A 24,725-nucleotide genomic window follows, 5' to 3' on the forward strand; every position below is an offset into this window, starting at 1 on the left:
ATTTTTTGGCAAGCAAGGTGACCAAAAACCATCAATTCTGACAATGATTTTTATTTATTTTTTACAGCGTTCACCCTGGGCTATAAATAACCATAATATTTTATTCTGCGGGTCGGTACGATTACGGCGATACCATATGTATATCGTTTTTTTATGTTTTGCAGCGTTTGTGCAATAAAATCACTTATTGATAAAATTAATTATTTTTTGTGTCACCATATTCTGAGAGCCATAAGTTTTTTATTTTTCAGTCAAAAATGCTGTGTAAGGGCTTGTTTTTTGCGGGACGGGTTGTAGTTTGTATTGGTACTATTTTGGTGTACATGCAACTTTTTGATCACTTTTTATTGTATATTTGGGAGGGGTGGTGACCAAAAAAATAGTGATTCTGGCATTGTTTTTCGTTTATTTTTTATGCAGTGTTCACCGTGCGGGAAAAATAACATTATAGTTTTATAGTTGGGGTCGTTACGCGGTAATACCAAATATGTGTACTTTTTTTTTTACGTGTTCATTTTTTTTCCTATAATAAAAGACTTATTATGGGAAAAAAAGCAGTTCTTGTTTGTCACGTCCCTTGGTTGAACTTGATGGACATGTGTCTTTTTTCAGCCGTACTAACTATGTAACTATGTAACTATGTAACTATATGTCACTTATAACTTTTATTTTTACACATTTTTAAAACATTTTTAGTCTTTTTTTTTACTTTTTTCACTTGTCCCACTAGGGGACGCATAGATTTGCAGCTTTTATCGCTGCTGAAATATATTACACTACCTACGTAGTGTAATGTATTCCAACTGTCATTGTGACGTCACAGTCACACTGACAGGAAGCCTATGACGACCACCCTCCGGCTGGTCCTCATAGGCTTCTGTACATGGCAGCCCGGAAGCCATTGTCTGGCGTCTGGTTGCCATGTGTACCATCGCCAGACCCCGTGATTTCACATGGGGGCTGCCGATTGGCGCTAAACACCTTAATTGTGGCGTTCAAAATCGAACGCCGCGATTAATGGGTTAACTGCCGAAATCCGAGCCGATGGGCCGCTGATCGGCAACGGGGAATGCAGGGCAGACACCCTGCACAGTTAACCGCCGCTGCGGTGTAGCGCCGCGCGGCGGTTAACTGTCAAAGCACAGACGTAACTGCAAGTCAAGGTGCACGAACTTACTGCACACATTGACGTGCAGTTATGTCAAGATGCGGGAAGGGGTTAATGGGCTGCATGGGCTATTCCCTCATTAATCAATCATCAATTAAGCTGCTAAAAGGTCTGGAGTTGATTCCAGGTGTGGCATTTGCATTTGTAAAGCTGTTGCTGTGAACCCACAACATGAGGTCAAAGAGCTCTCAATGCAAGTAAAACAGACCATCTGTTACGTCTATGGCCGGGGGTCATCGTTCAGACTTACTCCTTGACGATCCCGGCCATGGACGTCTCTCTTCTCGGCGTCCGCTCCCTCCAGGGAGACGCCGGCACTCTCTTCAGGGTCCTGAGACTGTTTCCCACAGGGCGCGCGCGCCCGCGTGTGCACGGCCTTAAAGGGCCAACACGCGTCCAGCTGTCTAACATCAATTATCAGCCCAAATGGCTGCTGGACTATAATAAGGGGCCCTGTCCACTGGTTCCTTACCTGAGCGTTGTTGTATACCCAAGTTTGTCTTGCAAAAGGTCTCCCAGTGTTTTCCAGTTCCCAGTGTTACCCGTTCCTGCTGCCTGTACCCTGTATCCCGTGCTATTGTATCTACAAGTGAAAGTCAAGTCGTGCCTATCCGCGGCGTCACCTGCTGTGAAAGTCAAGTCGTGCTCCCGCTACTGTCTACATTGCCTCAGGTACCCGTTCTGAACTATAGACATTGTTTTGTACCTTGTTGGCCAGCTGCTACTCCGCTACGCGGTACGGCCCAGTGTGTCCACACCCCACGCCGTGACACCATCGTTAGGCTGAAAAAAATGAAGAAATCCATCAGAGAGATAGCACAAATGTTAGGAGTGGCCAAACCAACAGTTTGGTACATTCTTGAAAAAAAAGAGCACACTGGTGATCTCGTGAACTCCAAAAGGCCTGGACTTCCACGGGAGACAACAGTGGTGGATGATCGCAGAATCTTTTCCATGGTGAAGAAAAACCCCTTCACAACATCTACCTATGTGAAGAACACTCTCGTGGAAGTAGGTGTATCAGCATCTAAGTCTACCATAAAGAAAATACTTCATGGGAGCAAATACAGAGGGTTCACCACAAGGTGCAAACCATTAATCAGCCTCAAAAATAGAAAGTTCAGATTAGAATTTATCAAATAACATCTAAAGAAGCCAGACCAGTTCTGGAACAGTATTCTTTGGACAGATGAAACTAAGATCAACCTGTACCAGAATATTGGGAGGAAAAAAGTATGGAGAAGGCTTAGAATGGCTCATGATCCAAAGCACACCACATCCTCTGTAAAACATGGTGGAGGCTGTGTGATGGCATGGGCACGCATGGCTACCACAGGCACTGGGTTACTAGTGTTTATTGCTGATATGACTGAAGACAGAAGCAGCCGGATGAATTCTGAAGTGTTCAGGGATATACTTTCTGCTCAAATTCAACCAAATGCAGTAAGGTTGATTGGACGTCGCTTCACAGTACAGATGGACAATGACCCAAAACATACTGCGAAAGCAACCCAGGAGTTTTTTAAGGCAAAGAAGTGGAATATTCTGGAATGGCCAAGTCAATCACCAGATCTTAACCCGATCGAGCATGCATTTCACTTGCTTAAGATAAAACTTAAGGCAGAAAGCCACAAACAAGCACCAAGTGAAGACAGCTGCAGTAAAGGCCGGCAAAGCATCATAAAGGAGCAAAGGATTTTCTACAAAGTATTAAAAAAAACAACACATTTTATTCATGGTAATGTTAATTTGTCCAATTACTTTTGAACCCCTGAAATGAGGAGGCTGTATAGAAAATTTTTTGCAATTCCTAAATGTTTCACAGGATATTTTTATTCAACCCCTTGAATTAAACCTGAAAGTCTACACTTCAATTGCATCTCAGTTGTTTCATTCCAAATCCAATGTGGTGGCATGCAGAGCCCAAATCATGAAGATTGTTTCACTGTCCAAATAATTCTGGACCTAACTGTATGTTCATTTTAAAATTTTTACAATGTGCTTGAGGGAAAATGGGAAAGGGTATTTTTTTAACTTTTAATATATATTTTTACATTTATATGTATATACTTGTCCCCCTAGGGGACTGGAACCAGCAATTGTATTGCAGTATATCGTTATACTGACACTCCCCTATGAAGCCCTGCTGATTCATAGGTCAGCTGACGGCCGGGAGTCACATGGTCAGGCGTCATGAATGAGGTGGGCTAGTGTGATTGGCTGTTTTGAAGTGCGCTGCCGAGGCCAGGGGGAGGAGTATTAGTTATATCAACTCTGAGTCCCGAAGTGAAGCGTGCCGCTGACATCTATGCGTGCACGCTTCCGTGTTGTACAGCAGAATATCTGCTAATGAATCAATATCGCTGGTATCCTAGCCAGAATGACCAAGTTACAGACCCCTGATGATATGTATAGAAACGCGTAGGATCAAGTTAGTGAGGGATCATAGCGTAGGGAACAGTGGCACTGTTGTGTACCTTAGCACCAGGAGATTTAGGAGCGGTAACTGCAGGCTCCGGTGTGTTTTAGGGTCTAATCCACTGTTACACCAATGTTGAAACGTTGATCCCATATTTGCATCAATCGAGTATACCCAGTCAGAGAGGGTTCACAAACGAACCAGGACTTGCAGTATGTGTTTAATACGTTTTTAATGCACACGGTGGGGCTTTTCACAGTGGTGACTATACCCCTGTTTTTAGAGAGTTATGAAATAAAATGATACGTTTTACTCATATATCACTTCAGTGAATTACAATTTCCTATACTTTGTGGGAGCACAAGTTAATATATATCGAAGAAATACAGTGAATTATTACGAATTAGTACAGTTCATTATATATTATATCTGGGTATGGCAGCCTTTGCACTCTCTGATCTGAGTACAGAAGGATGGATGAGTGAGGCCAAAAGCGTCTTCTCTGAGTGTGAACTCGTGTATACGACACAGGGTGCGTCCCTTAAATCAACTTTTAAAAACCTCACTAGATTGCACAAGGATTATACAAGGAGTTGGTGGGAAATTCAGAGTCTGGAGAACTATCTCAAGAATAAAATAGTACCTAGAGGCCTGAGAGTCCCAATTGCTCCAGCCTCTAGATTAAAGACACCTAATATAAAAGAGAGGTGGGAGCAGGAGATCACAGGGAGTTCACTGAGACTAATGCAAATTTTGGTAGAGGAAGAGAAAATCCAGTTTGAATATATCAGTGTTGAATTGAAAAAGGAGATTGATACAGTTAAGACTCTGGTAGACACCCCAGGCTTTGACAAAAAAGACAAAACCTTGCAACAATCTTTAGAGAGGTTTACTAATCATCTAAAAGAGCGTAAGCACTTCCAGTTCCAAAGAGAACTGCAGGAGTTTAGGTAGAAAAAAGCTTATGATTTTGTTAATTAACAACAACAACAGCAGCAGCAAAGTAGGGGTTTAAGAGAATCTGACCCTTCCACATCTGAGAGTGAAACTACAGACTCTGAAAGAGTGGGCCCATTCTTTGGGACTAGTGGCGGTAGACAAAAATATAGGGGGGGTGCCAGAGGTAGGAATAGAGGCCGGGCAAGAGCTTCTTCCAACAGTGGCAGTAATTTTTTATCCAACAATCCCCCCATTTCCCGCTACATGCTGAGGGGGCAAAAGGATTTATAAAGGGAAGAGGAACAGATAAGTTACAAATTATCAATTTATCTGAATACAATCTAAGTTCATCTGAGATCATGCTTTTGGAGAAGGGGCTTTCATTTGTCCCCACAGTGAAATTTGATTCATTTACCTGGGTGAAGGATTTGAATTTGTTTGCTCGTAAATTGAAATGGATAAAGTTTTTTAAGCATCACAATAGAAAGAAATGTCTGGAAATGGGTTTAGAAGAATCTGATTTGGAAGGCCTAGAAGCCTTGGAAGGGTTGCTTGAGGAATCAAGTAGAGCTCCAGGACTAGGTCCATTTACCAATTTAAAAACTAGGAAACTACCGCCACTGGGAGACTTTAGAAATGTAGATCTGTTTGTTGAATTGGTGGGAGATGAGATTAAGGCTTTGGGTCAGGATGTGAGTGGAATAGACAACAATTTGTCTTGGTCTGAACGTGTAGCTCTTACCACTTTGGAAAAAAGACAAAACATCATTCTGAAAGCATCCGATAAGGGTGGGAACATTGTGGTTATGAGTAGAGAAGACTATAAGAAGATGTGTGAGGACATCTTGCTCAATCCTGACTGTTACACCATTTTAAAAGAGAACCCCACAGCACTGTTCAAAAAGGAGCTTTTAGGCATCCTACGTGATGCAAAGAGTAGTTCCCTGATTAGTGCTAGTGAATTTAACTTTCTGTTTCCACAATTTCCCATCATGGCATGCTTTTATAGCCTGCCCAAAATTCACAAAGGGTACCCTCCCTTACGTGGCAGACCTATTGTATCAGGTATCAATAATCTAACCCAGAATGTGAGTACATATATAGATGAGGTCTTGCGTCCGTTTGTGCTAGGTCTTACATCATATGTACGTGACACTATGGATGTTTTAAAACAAATTGATGGCATTACGCTGGAACAGAATACATTTTTGGCTAGCCTGGACGTGGAGGCATTGTACTCCTCTATTCCACATGGACTTGGCTGTGAGGCAGTGGAATATTTTTTTAAATCTCGAGGCACTCAATATGTGTCTCACAATCAGCTTGTGTTGCAACTGTTACATTTTGTGTTAGAAAGGAATGTATTCATCTTTGAGGACCGCATCTTCCACCAGCAACGTGGCACAGCAATGGGGAGTTCTACTGCTCCCACCTATGCAAATTTATATCTTGGCTGGTGGGAAGAGACAGTAGTGTTTGGGGATAAATTTGCTAAGTGGACTTCATCAATAGGTATCTGGATTAGATACATTGATGACGTGTTGTTGCTTTGGAATTCCACAGTGGAGGAATTCAATGCCTTTGTGGCAGCCCTTAATGAAAACAATCTAGGGCTGAGGTTTACATGTGAAATCAGTGATCAGGAATTATCTTTTCTAGATCTAAAGATTATGAAAACTAAGGAAGGCACAATACGTACTAAAGTACACCGAAAGGAGACAGCAACTAACAGCTTTTTACAATGGAATAGTTGTCACCCTTATCCCCTCAAACGAGGTATCCCGAGAGGCCAATTCATGAGAGTACGCCGGAATTGTAGCTCGATGGATGATTTTGAGATACAGGCACAGGATCTCACAAATAGATTGAAGGAGAGAGGCTTCCCGAAGGGGGTAATTAGAAAGGCCTATGAGGGAGCGAGGGATGCAGACAGGCAGAGTCTTTTAGTCCCTAGACAACGAAAAGAGGAAAGGGTTACGAGACTTATAGGTACTTATGACTCCAAACAATCTGAGATCATGCAAATATTAAAAAGATACTGGCGTATCCTAGGTGCAGATGTGGACTTGGTGGATCAGATTACACAATGGCCTTCAGTCACGTTCCGTAGAGGCAAAAACATCAGGGATAGGGTGATGCACAGCTGCTTTGACCCTATAACACAAAAAGGAACCTGGCTGGATAGGCAGATACCAGGCACACATAGATGTGGCAGTTGTAAAGCTTGTGACTTTATCCAGAATGGGAGAAAATTTAAAAGTGTTACCACCACGGTCGAGTATGATATTCGAGACTTTGTCAATTGCAAAATGGCAGGGGTGGTTTATTTGATAACATGTCCATGCCCACTGAATTATGTGGGCAAAACGGTGCGGCAGTTTCGGCGCCGGATTAGAGAACATGTTGGAGATCTTACAAATGAAAGAGATACTCCCATATCCAAACATGTACATGCAAAACATCAAGGCAGAGCAGAATGCCTAAAATTCCAGGCGATTGAACTGGTGCATCCTCCAAAACGAGGAGGGGACTGGGACAATCTTATTCTGCGTAAAGAGGCCCAGTGGATTTATAGACTGGCTTGTGTACAGCCTGAAGGTCTAAATGAGCAAACAAACTATACCTGTTTCATTTAAATACACATTTCAATGTTACTATTTATGGTTGTTAAAGTATGTGTGTGGCTGTTAATTCTGGTCACAATACAGCTACTTGCAGTACACCATTCATTGCTAACAGGTATAGCCGTTCCTTTCAAGAGAAGTGTTTTAAAATTCTAAAGAGTGGCAAATATAAATATCGCTTATTTATCCATACCAAGTGTATTTACAGAGAAGGTGCTTTATCTATGGCAGCCGAGTTGCGGTTTTGAGCTGATCTGCAATATCTACCATATTTGCTATTATCATACTCCATCCTCGATGAGAATGGGCTTATGTGCAGTAAGGAGATGCGCCTACAGCCTCCCACTGCGACTGCGCGTTCGTTTGATGTGGTCGATGTTACTTCCGGGTACGTCAGCTGACAGCCGGGAGTCACATGGTCAGGCGTCACGAATGAGGTGGGCTAGTGTGATTGGCTGTTTTGAAGTGCACTGCCGAGGCCAGGGGGAGGAGTATTAGTTATATCAACTCTGAGTCCCGAAGTGAAGCGTGCCGCTGACATCTATGCGTGCACGCTTCCGTGTTGTACTGCAGAATATCTGCTAATGAATCAATGTCGCTGGCATCCTAGCCAGAATGACCAAGTTACAGACCCCTGATGATATGTATAGAAACGCGTAGGGTCAGGTTAGTGAGGGATCATAGCGTAGGGAACAGTGGCACTGTTGTGTACCTTAGCACCAATAGATTTAGGAGCGGTAACTGCAGGCTCCGGTGTGTTTTAGGGTCTAATCCACTGTTACACCAATGTTGAAACGTTGATCCCATATTTGCATCAATCGAGTATACCCAGTCAGAGAGGGTTCACAAACGAACCAGGACTTGCAGTATGTGTTTAATACATTTTTAATGCACACGGTGGGGCTTTTCACAGTGGTGACTATACCCCTGTTTTTAGAGAGTTATGAAATAAAATGTATACGTTTTACTCATATATCACTTCAGTGAATTACAATTTCCTATACTTTGTGGGAGCACAAGTTAATATATATCGAAGAAATACAGTGAATTACCTAGTTTTAGTACCACTTATATATAATTATATAGGGAGTGTCGTGTCAGTTCATCCGTTATTTAATTCTATATATTAATTCACCTAGTTTTAATACCACTTATATAAGTTCTGTTCTATAATATATATATAATTATATAGGGAGTGTCGAGTCAGTTCTTCCGTTATTTAGTTCTATAAATTAATTCACCTAGTTTTAGTACCACTCATATACATTCTGTTCTATAATATATATATAATTATATAGGGAGTGTCGTTTCACTTCATTCGTTATTTAGTTCTTCTATAAATTAATTCACCTAGTTTTAGTACCAATGATATCAGTTCTGTTCTATCTTTAATATATATAATTATATAGGGAGTGTCGTGTCAGTTCATCCGTTATTTAGTTCTTCTATAAATTAATTCACCTAGTTTTAGTACCACTTATATCAGTTCTGTTCTATAATATACATACCGTAATTATATAGGGAGTGTCGTGTCAGTCCATCCATTATTTAGTTCTTCTATAAATTAATTCAGCTCGTTTTAATACCACTTATATAAATTTACTTTTGTGCTACATTACATATAATTCTACAGAATTTTATAGGGTGTGTTTATACTAATTAGCTACAATTTAATTTGTTCAAATTCCTCATTAACTTTTTTCAACATATAATTATTAGTTAATTTAAGTTACTCAGTATAAAAAAAGATACAATTAAGACAATGGCATGTCAGTTGTACACTGCAAATGAGGCGTTTGCCCTGTTATTCTTTGACAGTGAAGAGAGTGTTGTTTCAGATGGGGATGATGATTTTGAGGGTTTTGCGCTCAGCGACAGTGACAGCTCAGAAAGTAGCAGTCATTCTGGTCCGGCTTAAAAAATTCCAAGGACACGTACGGTGGAGGCAGAGAGGGGTATTGGAGAAACCTCTCCAAATCAGAGTACAATGCCTAGCACAAGTGAGATCCCCAGTACTAGTGAAGGGGCGCAATCTAGTATACCATCAGATGTGGCATTTCCAAGATGGGAAACGTTAAATTCTGCTACCCCATTCGTCCCTGACTTTAATGCCATCCCAGGTATAAATGTCGAGGTGGAAGATTTTGTACCTGTCAATTGTTTCAACCTGTGTATCACAGATGATTTATTAGAGCACATTATCTCACAAACAAATGTTTATGCAGCCCAATTTATCACAAAAATCCAAACTCCTATTATGCCAGACAAAACATAGGCACGCCAACAAATGTTCAGAAGATGAAAAAATTCCTAGGCCTCACACTTTCCATGGGGCTTGTTGAAAAACCCAGTATACACTCTTACTGGTCTACCCGTCCTGTACTTACTACCCCTACCTTTTCTGCCATTCTTCCAAGAGCAAGGTATGAAATTCTAATGAGATTTTGGCATTTCAATGACAACAACCAGTGTCCCCCTAAAAACGCCACAGAATTTGACAGATTATACAAAATTAGGCCCATTCTGAAAGAACTGTCAGAATTATTTTTAAAGCTTTACACCTCTACCCAAAACATTTCCATTGATGAGTCCCTTGTAAAATTTAAAGGGAGACTGCACTTTAAACAATTTATTCCATCTAAGCGGGCAAGGTTTGGAATAAAACTTTATAAAATGTGTGAGAGTTCAACAGGTTACACGTCAGCTTTCCGTATTTACGAAGGGAAAGACAGCAAACTAAATCCACCAGGATGCCCTCCCTATCTAGGGACAAGTGGAAAAATAGTTTGGGAGCTGGTTTTCCCATTCCTACAAAAAGGCTATATCCTGTATGTAGATAAATGTCACGATGCGGGGTGTGGACCCACTGGGCCGTACCGCGTAGCGGGATGGCAACTGGCCAAACAGGTAAGTACAGAGTTCAATTAGTTCAGCGAGGTTACCTGAGGCAATCGTAGGCAGTAGCGAGGCAGGCACGTCCAGGACCAGGCGGCGGGAAGTGGTCAGATGAGGCGAAGCAGATCAAGCATAGACTGTAGCACAGCACGGCAATAGCACAGCACAGCACTAGAACTAGGTAGCACGGAAACAGGATATGGGATACAGGAGCAAGGTACACTGGGAAACTGGAAAACACTGGGAGACCATAAGCACGACAAACGATGGGTAACAAACAACGCTCTGGCAAAGAGCAAGAGGACAGAGCCCTTTTTATAGCCCAGGGCATCCTGGGCAAGATGGCAGACTTCCTGCAAAAATGCACAAACTGGCCCTTTAAGGCCGTGTACGCGCGGGCGCGCGCGCCCGCTGAAGACACTCGTAGTCCGGAAGTGAGTGCCGGCGCCTCACAGGAGGACGACCCTGCAGCGAGGTAAGATGTCCATGGCCACGGCTGTCGAGGTTAACGACCAAACGACGGACCGTGGCCATAGACGTTACAGTATCCCCCCTCTTACACCCCCTCTTCTTGGGACCAGAGCGGGAGAGAAACTTCCTCACGAGGACAGGAACATCGATATTCTCCTCTGGCTCCCAAAACCTCTCCTCTGGACCGAACCCCCTTCAATCCACTAAATAAAATGTCCTTCCTCCCGCCTTCTTGGTAGCCAGAATCTCCTTTACTTCGAAAGTCCCTAATGAGCCGGCAGGGGCCACTGTGGAGCTAGGAGTCCTGGAGTAGCGGTTCAGGACCACAGGTTTCAGCAAGGAGACATGAAAGGAGTTAGGAATCCTGAGGGTAGGGGAGAGCCGCAGCTTGTAGGATACCGGGTTGATCTGTAGCAGGATTTCGAAGGGTCCGAGGAACCTAGGAGCAAATTTGCATGACGGCACCTTCAGCCGGATATTCCAAGAAGACAACCAGACTTTAGTCCCTGGAAGGAACTGCGGAGGCACCCGTCTACTTGTATCTGCCTTTCTCTTCATGCGGTCCACCGCCAACAGGATAGAAGATCGGGTCTGTTGCCATATCTGTAGAAAGTCCCTGAAGGTAGAATCGGCTGCAGGCACCTGGGACATAGTAGAAACAGGAAGAGGTATCCGAGGATTTTGGCCGTAGACGATGAAGATTGGACTGGAAGTGGTCGACTCACTGGTGTGGTTGTTATAAGAGAATTAAAAAGGTGATTAGATCTTGGGTCTTAGGAGCACCCGTGTGACCTGCCAGCTTAGAACTGTGACCCCAGCGAAGAATTCTTCCTCGGTCAGCCAGACGTACAAAAGTCCTACCCGGAGGAATGTCTCTAACTTGCAGGGGATTCACAGAGAAGATGCAGGATGGGTCAATAATATTCTGTGGAGATTCCATGGCGTCTTCAGTTTCAAAAGATCTAGACAAGGCATCACATTCTTGTTGGCGGGTCGGTAGCGGAGTTCGAACCGGAACCGAGCAAAGAACAACGACCACCTGGCTTGGCGAGGATTCAACCGCTGGGCCGTCTGTAGGTAGGTCAAATTCTTGTGATCCGTGAAGATCAGGATAGTTTGAACCGCGCCCTCCAGTAGATGTCTCCACTCCTGCAGAGCCAGCTTGATGTACATGGGGGGAGTGGACATATCAGACCAGGTTTTGCAGACATACCAGATATCAAGAAAATCCTAGAATTGGTACAAGAAATTAGTGATATATCTGTTTCAAGTGGCTACGTATAACTCTTTTATTTTATATAAAAAATCAAGCCATTCAGGTACATTCCTCGATTACCAGGAAAAAGTAATTGAGGATCTCCTTTTCACAAATTTTGGGCCATCTTATCCATTATAATCAGAAGATGTCAGAAGGCTTACAGAGCGACATTTCAATTCTGTAATCGCCTCAGCAGAGTCCAGAAAGTACCCCCAACGAAGATGTCAGGTATGTTCTAAAAGAGGAAGGAGGCGTGAAACACGTTATTATTGCCCAGACTGCCCTTCATTGCCAGCCCTGTGCCTCCATGACTGTTTTAAAATGTATCACACACAGCGAAGGTTTTGAACAGTCTTTCAAGTTGTGCAATTTCAGACATTCAAGCAGAATTTTTTTTTTCCGTTTATTTATTACCAAAAATATATGATTCATTCTAAAATTAAAGATTTTCAACCTTTCATCCCAAAAATTAACCTTGGCCTAAATCCATAAAAAAAAAATCCCTTCCTTTTACACCATCTTCAAATTTTTTTAATTTACAATATACCCCTTATTGAATAGCTTGGGCTGCTTATTATGCTGATATTGCGGAAATTAAATCTGACAAAGATCCTTACCGAGATCGAAATGCAACTTTTTATTTAGTGAATTAAAGCTTTTATTTCTTTAGATAAAAACTATATAGTGTTAATCTTTTGATAAAGCCAGCAGCAGTACAATTGTCAATAATAACTCTTTGGGATTATACTTAGGTTTTGCCATCGGAGGGTTAGAATTTAGTCTTCAATAAACTGAAGCATGTCAAAACAGCAATATTTGGCCTGATCACGAAGGCTTAAACTACTAAATTGGGTCATTTGTTGGGGGTTTCTATTGTTCTGGCAGCTAAATGCTTTTACAAGCATGGGATGGGGCCTGGAATCCATTCAATTGTGCCCTAAAAGCCGAAGAGTGCTACCTCCATTTTAGGCCCAGTCGTGTGTCCAGTAAACAGATTGAGGCCACAATGGGAATATTTCTAAACACAGGACAAACAGGGTGTTACATTTTGAGGTGTGTTTTTCTTTTCTCATGTTTGCTTTATAAAATAGTCTGTCTTTGAAATGACACATTTGTGAAAATAAGTAAAATGTTAATTTTTTTCACCTGCATCAATTCCTGCAAAACCTGTGGGGCAAAAATACTGACTACACCCCTAAATGAATACCTCAAAGGGTCATGTTTTTAAAATGGGGTCATTTCTTGGAGTTTTCTATAGTTCTGGCTGCTCAATGCCTCTAGAAATGTGTCATGGGGCTTGAAACAATTTCAAGCAAATTTTGTGTCTTGAAAGTCACACTGTGCTCCCTTCTTTTTGGGCCCTGCCGTGTGACCAGGGAGTGCATTAGGGTCACAATGGGATATTTTTGAACACCGGACAAACAGGATAATACATTTTGGGGTGTGTTTTTTCATTCTCATGTTTGCTTTGTGAAATAATCTGACTTTAATATGACACAATTGTGAAAATAAGTAAAATATTTTTTTCCACCAGTTCTGCATTAATTTCTTTAAAAATTGTGGGGTACAAATGTTAACAATACCCCTAGAAAAATTCCTTGAGGGGTTTAGTTCCCAAAATGTGGTCACTATTTGGGGGTTTCCACTGTTTTGGTCCCTCCAGGGCGTTGCAAACGCGACACGGTACTGAAAACCAATCCAGCAAAATCTGCGCTCCAAAATCCAAATGGCGCTCCTTCCCTTCTGAGCACTGCCGTGGGTCAAAACAGCAGTTTATTACAACATATGGGGTATTGACGTAATCGGGAGATATTGCTTTACAAGTTTTGGGGTGCTTTTTATTTTTATTCCTTGTAAAAATTTTAAAAAATGATATTTTTTCTGAAAAAAAGTAGATTTTCATTTTCACAGACAAACTCCAATAAATATAGCAAAAGACCTGTGGGGTCAAGATGCTAACTATACCCCTAGATAAATTCCTTGAGGTGTGTAGTTTCCAAAACCGTGTCACTTTTGGGGAGTTTCCACTGTTTAGGCACCACAAGACCTCTTCAAACCTGACATGGTGTCTAAAATATATTCTAAAAAAAAGGAGGCCCCAAAATCCACTAGGTGCTCCTTTGCTTTTGAGGCCGGTGTTTCAGTCCATTACCACATTAGAGCCATATGTGTGATATTTCTAAAAACTGCAGAATCTGGGCAATACATATTGAGTTGCATTTCTCTGGTAAAACCTTCTGTATTACAGAAAAAAATGCATTACAAATTAATTTTGGCAAAAAAAATAAAATTTGTAAATTTCCCCTCTACTTTGCTTTAATTCCTATGAAACGCCTAAAGGGTTAAGAAACTTTCTGAATGCTGTTTTGAATACTTTGAGGGGTTCCGTTTTTAAAATGGGGTGATTTATGGGGGATATATCTAGTACATAAGGCCCTCAAAGCCACTTCACAACTGAACTGGTCCTTGAAAAATAGCCTTTTGACATTTTCTTGAAAATGTGAGAAATTGCTGCTAAAGTTTTAAGCCTTGTAATGTCCTACAAAAATAAAATAATGTTCAATAAACTATGCAAATATGAAGTAGACATATGGAATATGTGAAATAGTAACTATTTTGTGTAGTAGATAGAAACTGGGGAGGGAACCTCCAGCTCACCTTAACACTCCAGTGTGATGTGGATTTGTAGGTAGCGCTCGGATCCTCGTGTCGGCACAACGGTAGTTTGACAAGCAAGGAAGAAGGTAGGATCCAGCGCTGGGTACAATTAAAATGGATTTTTCTTTTCCAAGTTTAATGGAACGAAGTTAAAAGGAAGAAGTCCAGTTGCATTTTAGTCCTGGGTGTGTGGAAATGTGGAGGTGCGTGTCCTCGGGGGCCTACGCGTTTCGGACGGCTATCCGCGTCCTTAAACTTGGCTGTGATCAACATAAAACATAAAACATAAAATGTTGGTGTTTTTCACAAATAAGCAATACAAGTACAATATGTCATGAGAAAACAATCTCAGAATTGTGGATAGGCAAAAGCATTCTAGAGTTATTACCACATAAAATGAAACATGTCAGATTTGAAAAAATGGGGCTGGTCCTGAAGGCCAAAATGAGCTTGGTCCTGAAAGGGTTAAGATTTCCCTTCACTGAAACAAAGGGGCCTAGGCCATACTCTGAAAAACCTAGAGGCCGAATTAAAACTTAACATTGGCTCTGTAACAGATCCTTTTATTATATGAAACTCTCATAAGGCGTTCATGAGAGGTCTATTTTTACATGCACCAGTGTCGAAAAACAGAAGGATAAAGAACTTGAGGGGGAATTTATAAACTTTTCTATGCCCGTTTTCTGAGGTAAAAAAGTCGCAAAAGGCCCAATAGTCACAATTTACGGGGAGAACAGTGAGCAGGGCTTTTGGAAAGGGGCAAAACCCGAAAAATTAACTATCATTTACGTTGGATGCTTATTTCACTCTTTGGGGCGTAACAAGGTACCTGCCCCCCTCTGATCGGACAACAAAATAAATAAAAATAAATAATCTGTACTCAGTACTCTGATTTCCCCGAATCCCCTCAGGCTTTCACTGCAGGCTGTGGAGCATACAAGGTACTAATGCTGGGCAGCGTCAGGACATGGTATGTGGCGCAGCACTCAGAATGTTAAGTCCTGCATTGCATATAAGAACCTGAAGCTGCTCGGCATCAGGACCTTGTATGCACCTTGGCAGTGAGGGCCTGAGAGGATTGGGTGGGAGGAGAAGCACATATTTTTATTTTTTGTCCGATCAAGAAGGGGAGCAAAGAGGGCTAGGGCCTTGCCGCGGTCACTCTCCCTGCTACTCCGATTATTTTGCTACAAATGTGTCGCGCGGCCAGCCGAAAGATGCAACACATTTATTAAGAGGCATTTGATAGCAAACTGTTTATTAAAACTGGCGTGTGAACAAGCCAGAAAGCCACTCCATCAATTTTTCCGCTGAACTATGTAACCCTAGGCTAAAGTTACATTCCTTTTAGCTCATTCATCTGAATTAACATAAAAATTTATGAAAATTAACTTCTATATTCATGACAATAGACCAGGAACTTTATTAGCAAAACAATTGAAGGCAAAACGTATTAAAAATAAAATTGTCTTTGTTTATGTTGCTAAAGGTCAGAAAATCACAAATCCATTTCACATAGCTAATCAATTTTCAATTTACTATTCATCGTTATACAATTTGCATAATGATTCAAATATTCATTAAGTAAAAGTAACAAAACGTCATCCTTTTCGGAAAAAATACAACTACCTCTCTCCGGGTTTCAAGCACAGCAAATTTCTAAACTTATTTCAAAACAAGAGATGGTAAATGAATTAAAACTTTAAAATCCTACAAATCCCCTGGCCCAGAGGGGCTTGAAAATGTTTTTTTAAAAAGATGTATTGGCCCCACACTTGACGTCTGTTTTCAACTTCGCGGCTGGTACAAGCTCATTCCCAAAGGAGATGCTTGAGGCTTTAATAGTGGCTCTTCCTAAGGTTGGGAAGGTCCCTGTGTCATCAACAAATTTGCTTTCCATTTCACTTTTGAATTCAGACAATAAGGATATGTTCACACGCACTAATTACGGACGTAATTCGGACGTTTTTGCCCCGAATTACGTCCGAAAATAGCGACCTCAATAGCGCTGACAAACATCTGCCCATTGAAAGCAATGGGCAGACATTTGTCTGTTCACACGAGGCGTAATTTACGCACCGCTGTCAAATGACGGCGCGTAAATAGACGCCCGCGTCAAAGAAGTGACCTGTCACTTCTTTGGCCGTAATTGGAGCCGTTATTCATTGACTCCAATGAATAGCAGCGCCAATTACGTCCGTAATTGACGCGGCGTTCAAGCGCCTGCACATGCCGTTATGGCTGAAATTACGGGGATGTTTTCAGGCTGAACATCCCCGTAATTTCAGCCGTTACGGACGCCCTCGTGTGAACATACCCTAAGCTGTACGCTTAAATTCTTTCCCACCATCTGCTCAACATTTTACCCTATCTGATCAACCCAGATCAGATTGGATTTGTTACTAATCGTCAGGCTCCTGATGGTAAAACACATTTTTTTAACTTAATTTGTTCGGTGGAGTTTGGTCGATTGCCTTTTTTGCTAATGTCTTTGGATGCGGAGAAGACATTGGACCAGATTCATTGGCGGCATTTGGAATATACTCAAAAAAAATTGAATTTAATGGCCCAATCAGGTCAGCAATAATGACTTTATATTCTACGTCATCCGCCAGGGTCTTCGCGTCTGTTATTCTCTCCAATCCTTTTGAGAATAAAAACGGAAAGAGACAGTCATCTTTTCCCTGATGATGGAGCCCCTGGCGGGGGTTAATTCGATTTGGTAAAAACATTTATGGCATGCAAATTAGCAATCAAAAACATAAGATCGGACTCTATGCCAATTAAATTATTTTAGCTATCAGAAATCCAAGGAATTATTTACCATGTACAAAATATACTTGATGATTTTGGCGCTATCTCCTACTGCAAAATCAATAATTCTAATTATGAAATAATTTAAAATATTGGAATAGATGTGAATACTAGACCCTCTGGTCACTTAAACTCCCTTATTCCTGTAATAAAAGTCGTATAAATCCTCACTAGTCCTAGCTTAGCAACATTAAGAACAAAACTGCACAACTCTTCTCTCCTCAATCCCACGTCTCTTGAAACTATTTTAAAAAAAAAAATAATTTCATGGGCAGGTCGTGTATCTGTTATAAAACTGATGGTCCATCCCCATATACAATATGTCTTCCAAACTACAGTATTCCTATACCAATTACCTTATCTTTCATATCTAAACTAAAAACTATATTTAATATATATTTTTAGGCAGGATCAAAAGCACATACTAACTTTCTAACCATGTCTTATCCTTCGAATATAGGAGGACTGAATGTCCTTGATATTAAATGGTACTATTGGGCTTCTATTATATGACTGGATCATGCCAAATAATGGTGGCATGAAAGATTCTGAAAGCATTGGGTTTCTATAGCAGAACAACTTGTGGGTACCCCATTAATCTCTTTTCTGAACCCTCTCCCTCAAAGATTTTAGCAATCTATTCCTAAAGAAAATAGCATTTTAGCCACAGTATCAGCATTGTCTAGATACTCAGATACAGATGTCACTTCCTAGAGTTCCGATCTCTGCTCTACATCTTCAATTTCGTTCCTCCTATATGACTGACACTAATCTTAAAAAGGCTCTGTCACCAGATTATAAGTGCCCTATCTCCTACATAAACTGATCGGCGCTGTAATGTAGATAACAGCAGGGGTTTTTACTTTGAAAAACGATCATTTTTGAGCAAGTTATGAGCAATTTTAGATTTAGTTTTTCAATAGACAACTGGGCGTGTTTTTACTTTTGACCAAGTGGGTGTTGTAAAGAAGTGTATGAGGCTGACCAATCAGTGACCAATCAGTGTCATACACTTCTCATTGTTCCAGCCATTGTTACAGTGTGATTGTGCAGTGAAAGAAGCTGGACTGGAACAATGAGAAGTGTATGACACTGATTGGTCACTGATTGGTCAGCGTCATACACTCCTCTGTACAACGCCCAGTTGGTCAAAAGTAAAAACACGCCCAGTTGTCTATTGAGAAACTAAATCTAAAATTGCTCATAACTTGCTAAAAAATGATCGTTTTTCAAAATAAAAACCACTGCTGTTATCTACATTACAGCGCCGATCAGTTTATGTAGGACATAGGGCACTTATAATCTGGTGACAGAGCCTTTTTAAGCCCCTAGGGACGCAGCCTATTTTGGGCCTTCAGTCTTGACTGATCTATTTATAATTTTTTTTATCATCAACATGTTTCCAGAGCTATAACTTTTTTATTTTTCTGTCAACAACGCTGTGTGGTGACTTGTTTCTTGCGGGACGATATGTGGTTTTTATTTAGACCATTTTTAAAATTTATTGGATAATTACATTGTTTTTTTTGCATTTTTCTTTTACCCCATGCACCGTTTGGCATCAATAATATGTTCTTTATTCTATGGTCGGTACGATTTTGGCGATAGCAAATATTTATCAGTTTTTTTTGTATGTTTTACTACTTTTGAAGACTAAAAACATGTTTCACTGAAAAAATTATTTTTTGTGTCACCGCATTTTAAAACCCACAATTTTTTTATATTTCTGGCGACATAGCCATATGATTGCTTGTTGTTTGCAGGACAGGTTGTATTTTTTTGCCACCATTTTGGGGTACATTAAATGTTTAGTTAGATTTTTAATTCCTTTATGGAAGGAATGGGAGAAAAACCAGCAATTCCGGTAATTGCTTTTGCATTTTTCACGCCGTATGCAATATATTTTAAATAATGTGTTATTATTTTTTTACGTGTAGTTCCGATTGCGACAGTACCATATATAGCTTGAGAAAGGCTCCAGTAGACGGAGCTGAAACGTTGCACGGGCAATAAAATGCCCACTTTTTTCACTTTGATATTTGGAGTTGCTGCTCATTTTTTTACTTCTGTGTATCTGGGACTTGGTCTGTCACTCAGAGCTTGCACCCACACGCTGCCGCTGCTGCTAGATCTTGTATCTATCTATCTATCTATCTATCTATCTATCTATCTATCTATCTATCTATCTATCTATCTATCTATCTATCTATCTATCTATCTATCTATCTATCTATCTATATAATACTATATAGACAAAGGTATTAGGACACCTATTACACCTACAGGAGCTTACATGACATCCCATGCTGAATTTGTAGACATTAATATGGAGTCCTCCCCCCCCCCCTTTCCACCACAACTTCCACTTTCCTGGGTAGGCTTTCTACAAGATTTTGGAGTGTGTCTGTGGGAATTATTGGTCATTTATTGACCTTGCTTTGTGCACTAAAGAAAAGAAAAGGGACTACCGCAAACTGTTCCTACAGAGTTGGCAGCATACAATTATTTATCCAAAATGTCTTGGTATGCTGAAGCATTAAGATTTTCATTCACTGGCACTAAGGAGCCTAGGCCAACCCCCGGAAAACAGCCCCATACCATTATCCCTCCTCCACCCAACTTTACAGTGGAAACAATGTAGTCAGGCAGGTAACGTTCCCCTGGCATTCGCCAAACCCAGACTTATCCATCAGACTGCCAGACAGAGAAATGTGATTCATCACTCCACAGAACACGTTTCTACTGCTCAAGAGTCCAGTGGTGGCATGTTCTACACCACTCCATCCGACACTTGGCATTGTGCGTGGTGATTTAAGGCTTGCATGTAGCTGCTCGGCCATGGAAATCAATGCAAACAAATTTATGTGCTGATGGTAATGCCAGAGGAGGTTTGGAACTCTGCAGTTATTGAGTCAGTGGAATTCAATGGCTGTCATAAAAATATATTTTTCCATTCATATTATGGACGCAAGGCCTAGCTCCCCCTTCCCCCATGGTACTACTGAACTAAACTTGAATCACTTTAGAACCTAATGAGGATTTAATCTCAGTTCAGTAGAACCGCAGGGGGTGATCTGGGTCTTGTGACAATACTATGATTGTCGAAAAGCTGTTTTAAATAAATTGAAGGCCATTTCTACTGACGGCCGTAGCCCTCGACATTGTTGTCTGAACAAAACAAATGCTATCGATGGGGCTTTACATTCTGATGAACAAGGCACGGTTTAGTGACATACATAATTATAATAATAATTTTGTTATAATGAAAAATTGTTTCTTAATATAACAATTGTGTTAACTATTCTTCCCATCTCACAGCTCATATTCAGCCAGTTTGGATGTAAGGCCATGACGTTTGAAGTCATTGTTGTTGACTTCTCCCAAATAAGAGGGCTTTGGGAAACTCGTGTTAGAAAGCATAAAGAACGATGCAAAATGGAGAAGGAAAGACTGGAAACTAGTGCCTTGCAAAAGTAAGTGTGGCCATATTGTTCTTGTTATTACCACTAAAAATACCTCTCACTTTTTCAAAGAGTAGATTTGGGGCAAAGCTCTACTTCACAAACCATAGGGAATCTTTCAATATCGGATACCCACAGGGTGCCTTTATCTGCCAGTCCGAAGGAAGTTCTGTGGCAATCTCTACTGGTTAGTTTCACTAGGACAACAAGTAAAAATGGCAAATTTTATATTTAATTGTTTGCAGATTTTTTGTTATTGTTGGGGTCATATATATAGTTATATATGTTTATGCCTCATCTTAAACGTAAAATATTAATAACATTTTATATGGATTGCATATATTTAAATAAAACTATATACAACTTCATATACTCGAAAGTAGGTTGTCAAAATGAGCGTGTGACGGTAGTGAATTCATTCTTCGTTAAAAGTAGATTGGTGGCGGTTCATTATTGCGGTAAAGCCATATTGGTATTAGTATTTACTGTAGTTATGCTTTCAATTTTAACATAAGTTAAAGTCAACAGAGATGCCACTATAGGAGTTGGATTTGACAATTTGATTAAAAGTTGGCTGTAGGTTTAAAATGCTAATACATCCCTAGCTAGTCTTAGTTAAAGTGGTTGTTCCAATTGATCCCCTTCTTAGGCTTAGGCTCTATTCAGATGAGCATTGTAAAACTCGTCTTTATTTCATCAGGGAAAAATTTTACATTTTACATTTGAGTTTAATCAGTATTGTCGAAATGCATTATTTATTTATTTATTTATTGCAGTTACTTATATAGCGCCAACATATTACACAGAGCTGTACAGAGGTCCTCTTTTACTGTCCCCATTGGGGCTCGCAATCTAAATTCCCTATTGGTATGTTTTTGAGGTGTGGGAGGAAACCCACACAAACACAGGGAGAACATACAAACTCCATGCAGATGTTGTCCTTGGTTGTCCGTGCTAACCACTGAGCCACTGTGCATTCCGTTTATCCATTTTTCATTTCCGAGTAGCATTAGTAATCATCAATTCATCGTAAAAAATGGATTTCACTCGGAAGTCGTACGTGTGCTGTCCGATTTTTTTCACTGAACCATTGACTTGTATGGGCGAACCAGTGTGAGAATTGGACCAAAGTAGTGAATGCTGTGATTTTCTATGCATGGACCAATGTGAGGCCACCTAGTGGTTGTGATGTAAGTTGCAGCCTGTCAGGGGTTTTGCAAACATGTCGCAATATTGAATTGAATTAGTAGCATGAGAAATCTCAGTCTTTAACCAAATTCAAGCAAAGGTAAGGATGAACACACCTGTATGTATATATATGTATATATATATATATATATATATATATATATATATATATATACACACACACTACCGTTCAAAAGTTTAGGGTCACATAGAAATTTCCTTATTTTTGAAAGAAAAGCACAGTTTTGTTTCAATGAAGATAGCATTAAATTAATCAGAAATACACTCTATACATTGTTAATGTGCTAAATGACTATTCTAGCTGCAAACATCTAGTTTTTAATGCAATATCTACATAGGTGTATAGATGCCCATTTCCAGCAACCATCACTCCAGTGTTCTGATGGTACATTGTGTTTGCTAACTGTATTAGAAGACTAATGGATGATTAGAAAACACTTGAAAACCCTTGTGCAATTATGTTAGCACCGCTGTAAACAGTTTTGCTGTTTAGAGGAGCTATAAAACTGACCTTCCTTTGAGCTAGTTGAGAATCTGCAGCATTACATTTGTGGGTTCGATTAAACTCTCAAAATGGCTAGAAAAAGAGAGCTTTCATGTGAAACTCGACAGTCTATTCTTGTTTTTAGAAATGAAGGCTATTCCATGCGAGAAATTGCCAAGAAACTGAAGATTTCCTACAACGGTGTGTACTACTCCCTTCAGAGGACAGCACATACAGGCTCTAACCAGAGTAGAAAGAGAAGTGGGAGGCCCCGCAGCACAACTGAGCAACAAGACAAGTACATTAGAGTCTCTAGTTTGAGAAATAGACGCCTCACAGGTCCTCAACTGGCAGCTTCATTAAATAGTACCCGCAAAACGCCAGTGTCAACGTCTACAGTGAAGAGGCGACTCCGGGATGCTGGCCTTCAGGGCAGAGTGGCAAAGAAAAAGCCATATCTGAGACTGGCTAATAAAAGGAAAAGATTAATATGGGCAAAAGCACACAGACATTGGACAGGGGAAGATTGGAAAAAAGTGTTATGGACAGACAAATCGAAGTTTGAGGTGTTTGGATCACACAGAAGAACATTTGTGAGATGCAGAACAACTGAAAAGATGCTGGAAGAGTGCCTGACGCCATCTGTCAAGCATGGTGGAGGTAATGTGATGGTCTGGGGTTGCTTTGTTGCTGGTAAAGTGGGAGATTTGTACTAGGTAAAAGGGATTTTGAATAAGGAAGGCTATCACTCCATTTTGCAACGCCATGCCATACCCTGTGGACAGCGCTTGATTGGAGCCAATTTCATCCTACAACAGGACAATGACCCAAAGCACACCTCCAAATTATGCAAGAACTATTTAGGGAAGAAGCAGGCAGCTGGTATTCTATCTGTAATGGAGTGGCCAGCGCAGTCACCAGATCTCAACCCCATAGAGCTGTTGTGGGAGTAGCTTGACCGTATGGTACGCAAGAAGTGCCCATCAAGCCAATCCAACTTGTGGGAGGGCCTTCTGGAAGCATGGGGTGACATTTCTCCCGATTACCTCAGCAAATTAACAGCTAGAATGCCAAAGGTCTACAATGCTGTAATTGCTGCAAATGGAGCATTCTTTGACAAAAGCAAAGTTTGAAGGAGAAAATTATTATTTCAAATAAAAATCATTATTTCTAACCTTGTCAATGTCTTGACTATATTTTCTAGTCATTTTGAAACTCATTTGATAAATATAAGTGTGAGTTTTCATGGAAAACACAAAATTGTTTGGGTGACCCCAAACTTTTGAACGGTAGTGTAGATATGTCCAAAAATAGGCAGCACTCCAATTCAAAGTGAAAAACATAGCTTTTAATAGCCCTTGTCATGAGGGCTATTAAAAGCTACTTTTTTTCCACTTTGAATTGGAGTGCTGCCTATTTTTGGACACATATTGGAAGAGTTGGAATCGTGATCAGGCTCCCAAGTCGTGCAACCCATCTATATTTCAAGCTGGTGCTGCTGGACGGTGGACTTTCTATATATATGTATGTATATATATATATATATATATATATATATATATATAGACTTAAAGATATAGATATATATATATATATATATATATATATATATATATATATATATATATATATACACGCAATATATGTACACACACTATATTGCCAAAAGCATGTGTGTGGACACCCCTCATAATTTTTGAATTCAGGTGTTTTAGCCAAACATGCAGTCTCCATAGACTAACATTGCTAGTAGTATGGGTCATACTGAAGATCTCAGTGTAGCAGCGTAACTAGAGAGTGCTGGGCCCCATACCAAACTTTTGAATGCCCCCCTCCTGAGCATTTATCAGCTCCATGTAAAAAGGGTGAGAACACACTTGCTGACCGAGACACAGAAAAAAACACAACTTCTGCAAAAATGCCCAGTATGACTTAATAAATGATCATAGCATGCTAGGAAAATGGTACCACACAAACTATCAGCCATAAGAGTAGAAATTAGACCCCTTAATTATCTCAGACCCCAGAATCTTAAAATTAATTCAGACCTAAGACCCCTAAATTTATTCATACCCCACATCATATAAACTAAATCAGACCCCACTTCCACTTTGCCTGAGCAATGTTGTGTTTTCCCAGTGTTTGTCTTGCAAATGGTTCCTTAGCTGTATCCTGTATCCCGTTTCCTGTATCCCATATCCAGTATCTGTGTCTGAGACAATAGCTATTCCTGCAAAATGTTCGCACTGTGTTTGAAGAACCGGGCCGAATGTCTTCTGCAGCTGCTTCACTTCTAACTCTCTGCCAAGGGGAGTCGACAGTAGG

The 24,725-nt window shown here is 40.5% G+C and overlaps 1 protein-coding gene across 1 annotated transcript in view; it reads left to right on the forward strand.

Annotated features, from left to right (window-relative positions):
- The first annotated feature begins 4,331 nt into the window (after window positions 1–4,331).
- Window positions 4,332–24,725, forward strand: part of LOC142757698 (uncharacterized) — a 246,676-nt gene continuing 226,282 nt past the window's right edge. Inside the window, exons 1-3 of the mRNA XM_075860641.1 lie at window positions 4,332–4,537; window positions 5,011–5,218; window positions 20,565–20,719. Of these exons, the coding sequence (XP_075716756.1) occupies window positions 4,332–4,537; window positions 5,011–5,218; window positions 20,565–20,719 (569 nt within the window). The remainder of the gene's footprint in view (window positions 4,538–5,010; window positions 5,219–20,564; window positions 20,720–24,725) is intronic.

The sequence above is a fragment of the Rhinoderma darwinii genome, chromosome 1 (assembly GCF_050947455.1).
Source record: "Rhinoderma darwinii isolate aRhiDar2 chromosome 1, aRhiDar2.hap1, whole genome shotgun sequence".
NCBI lineage: Eukaryota > Metazoa > Chordata > Amphibia > Anura > Rhinodermatidae > Rhinoderma > Rhinoderma darwinii.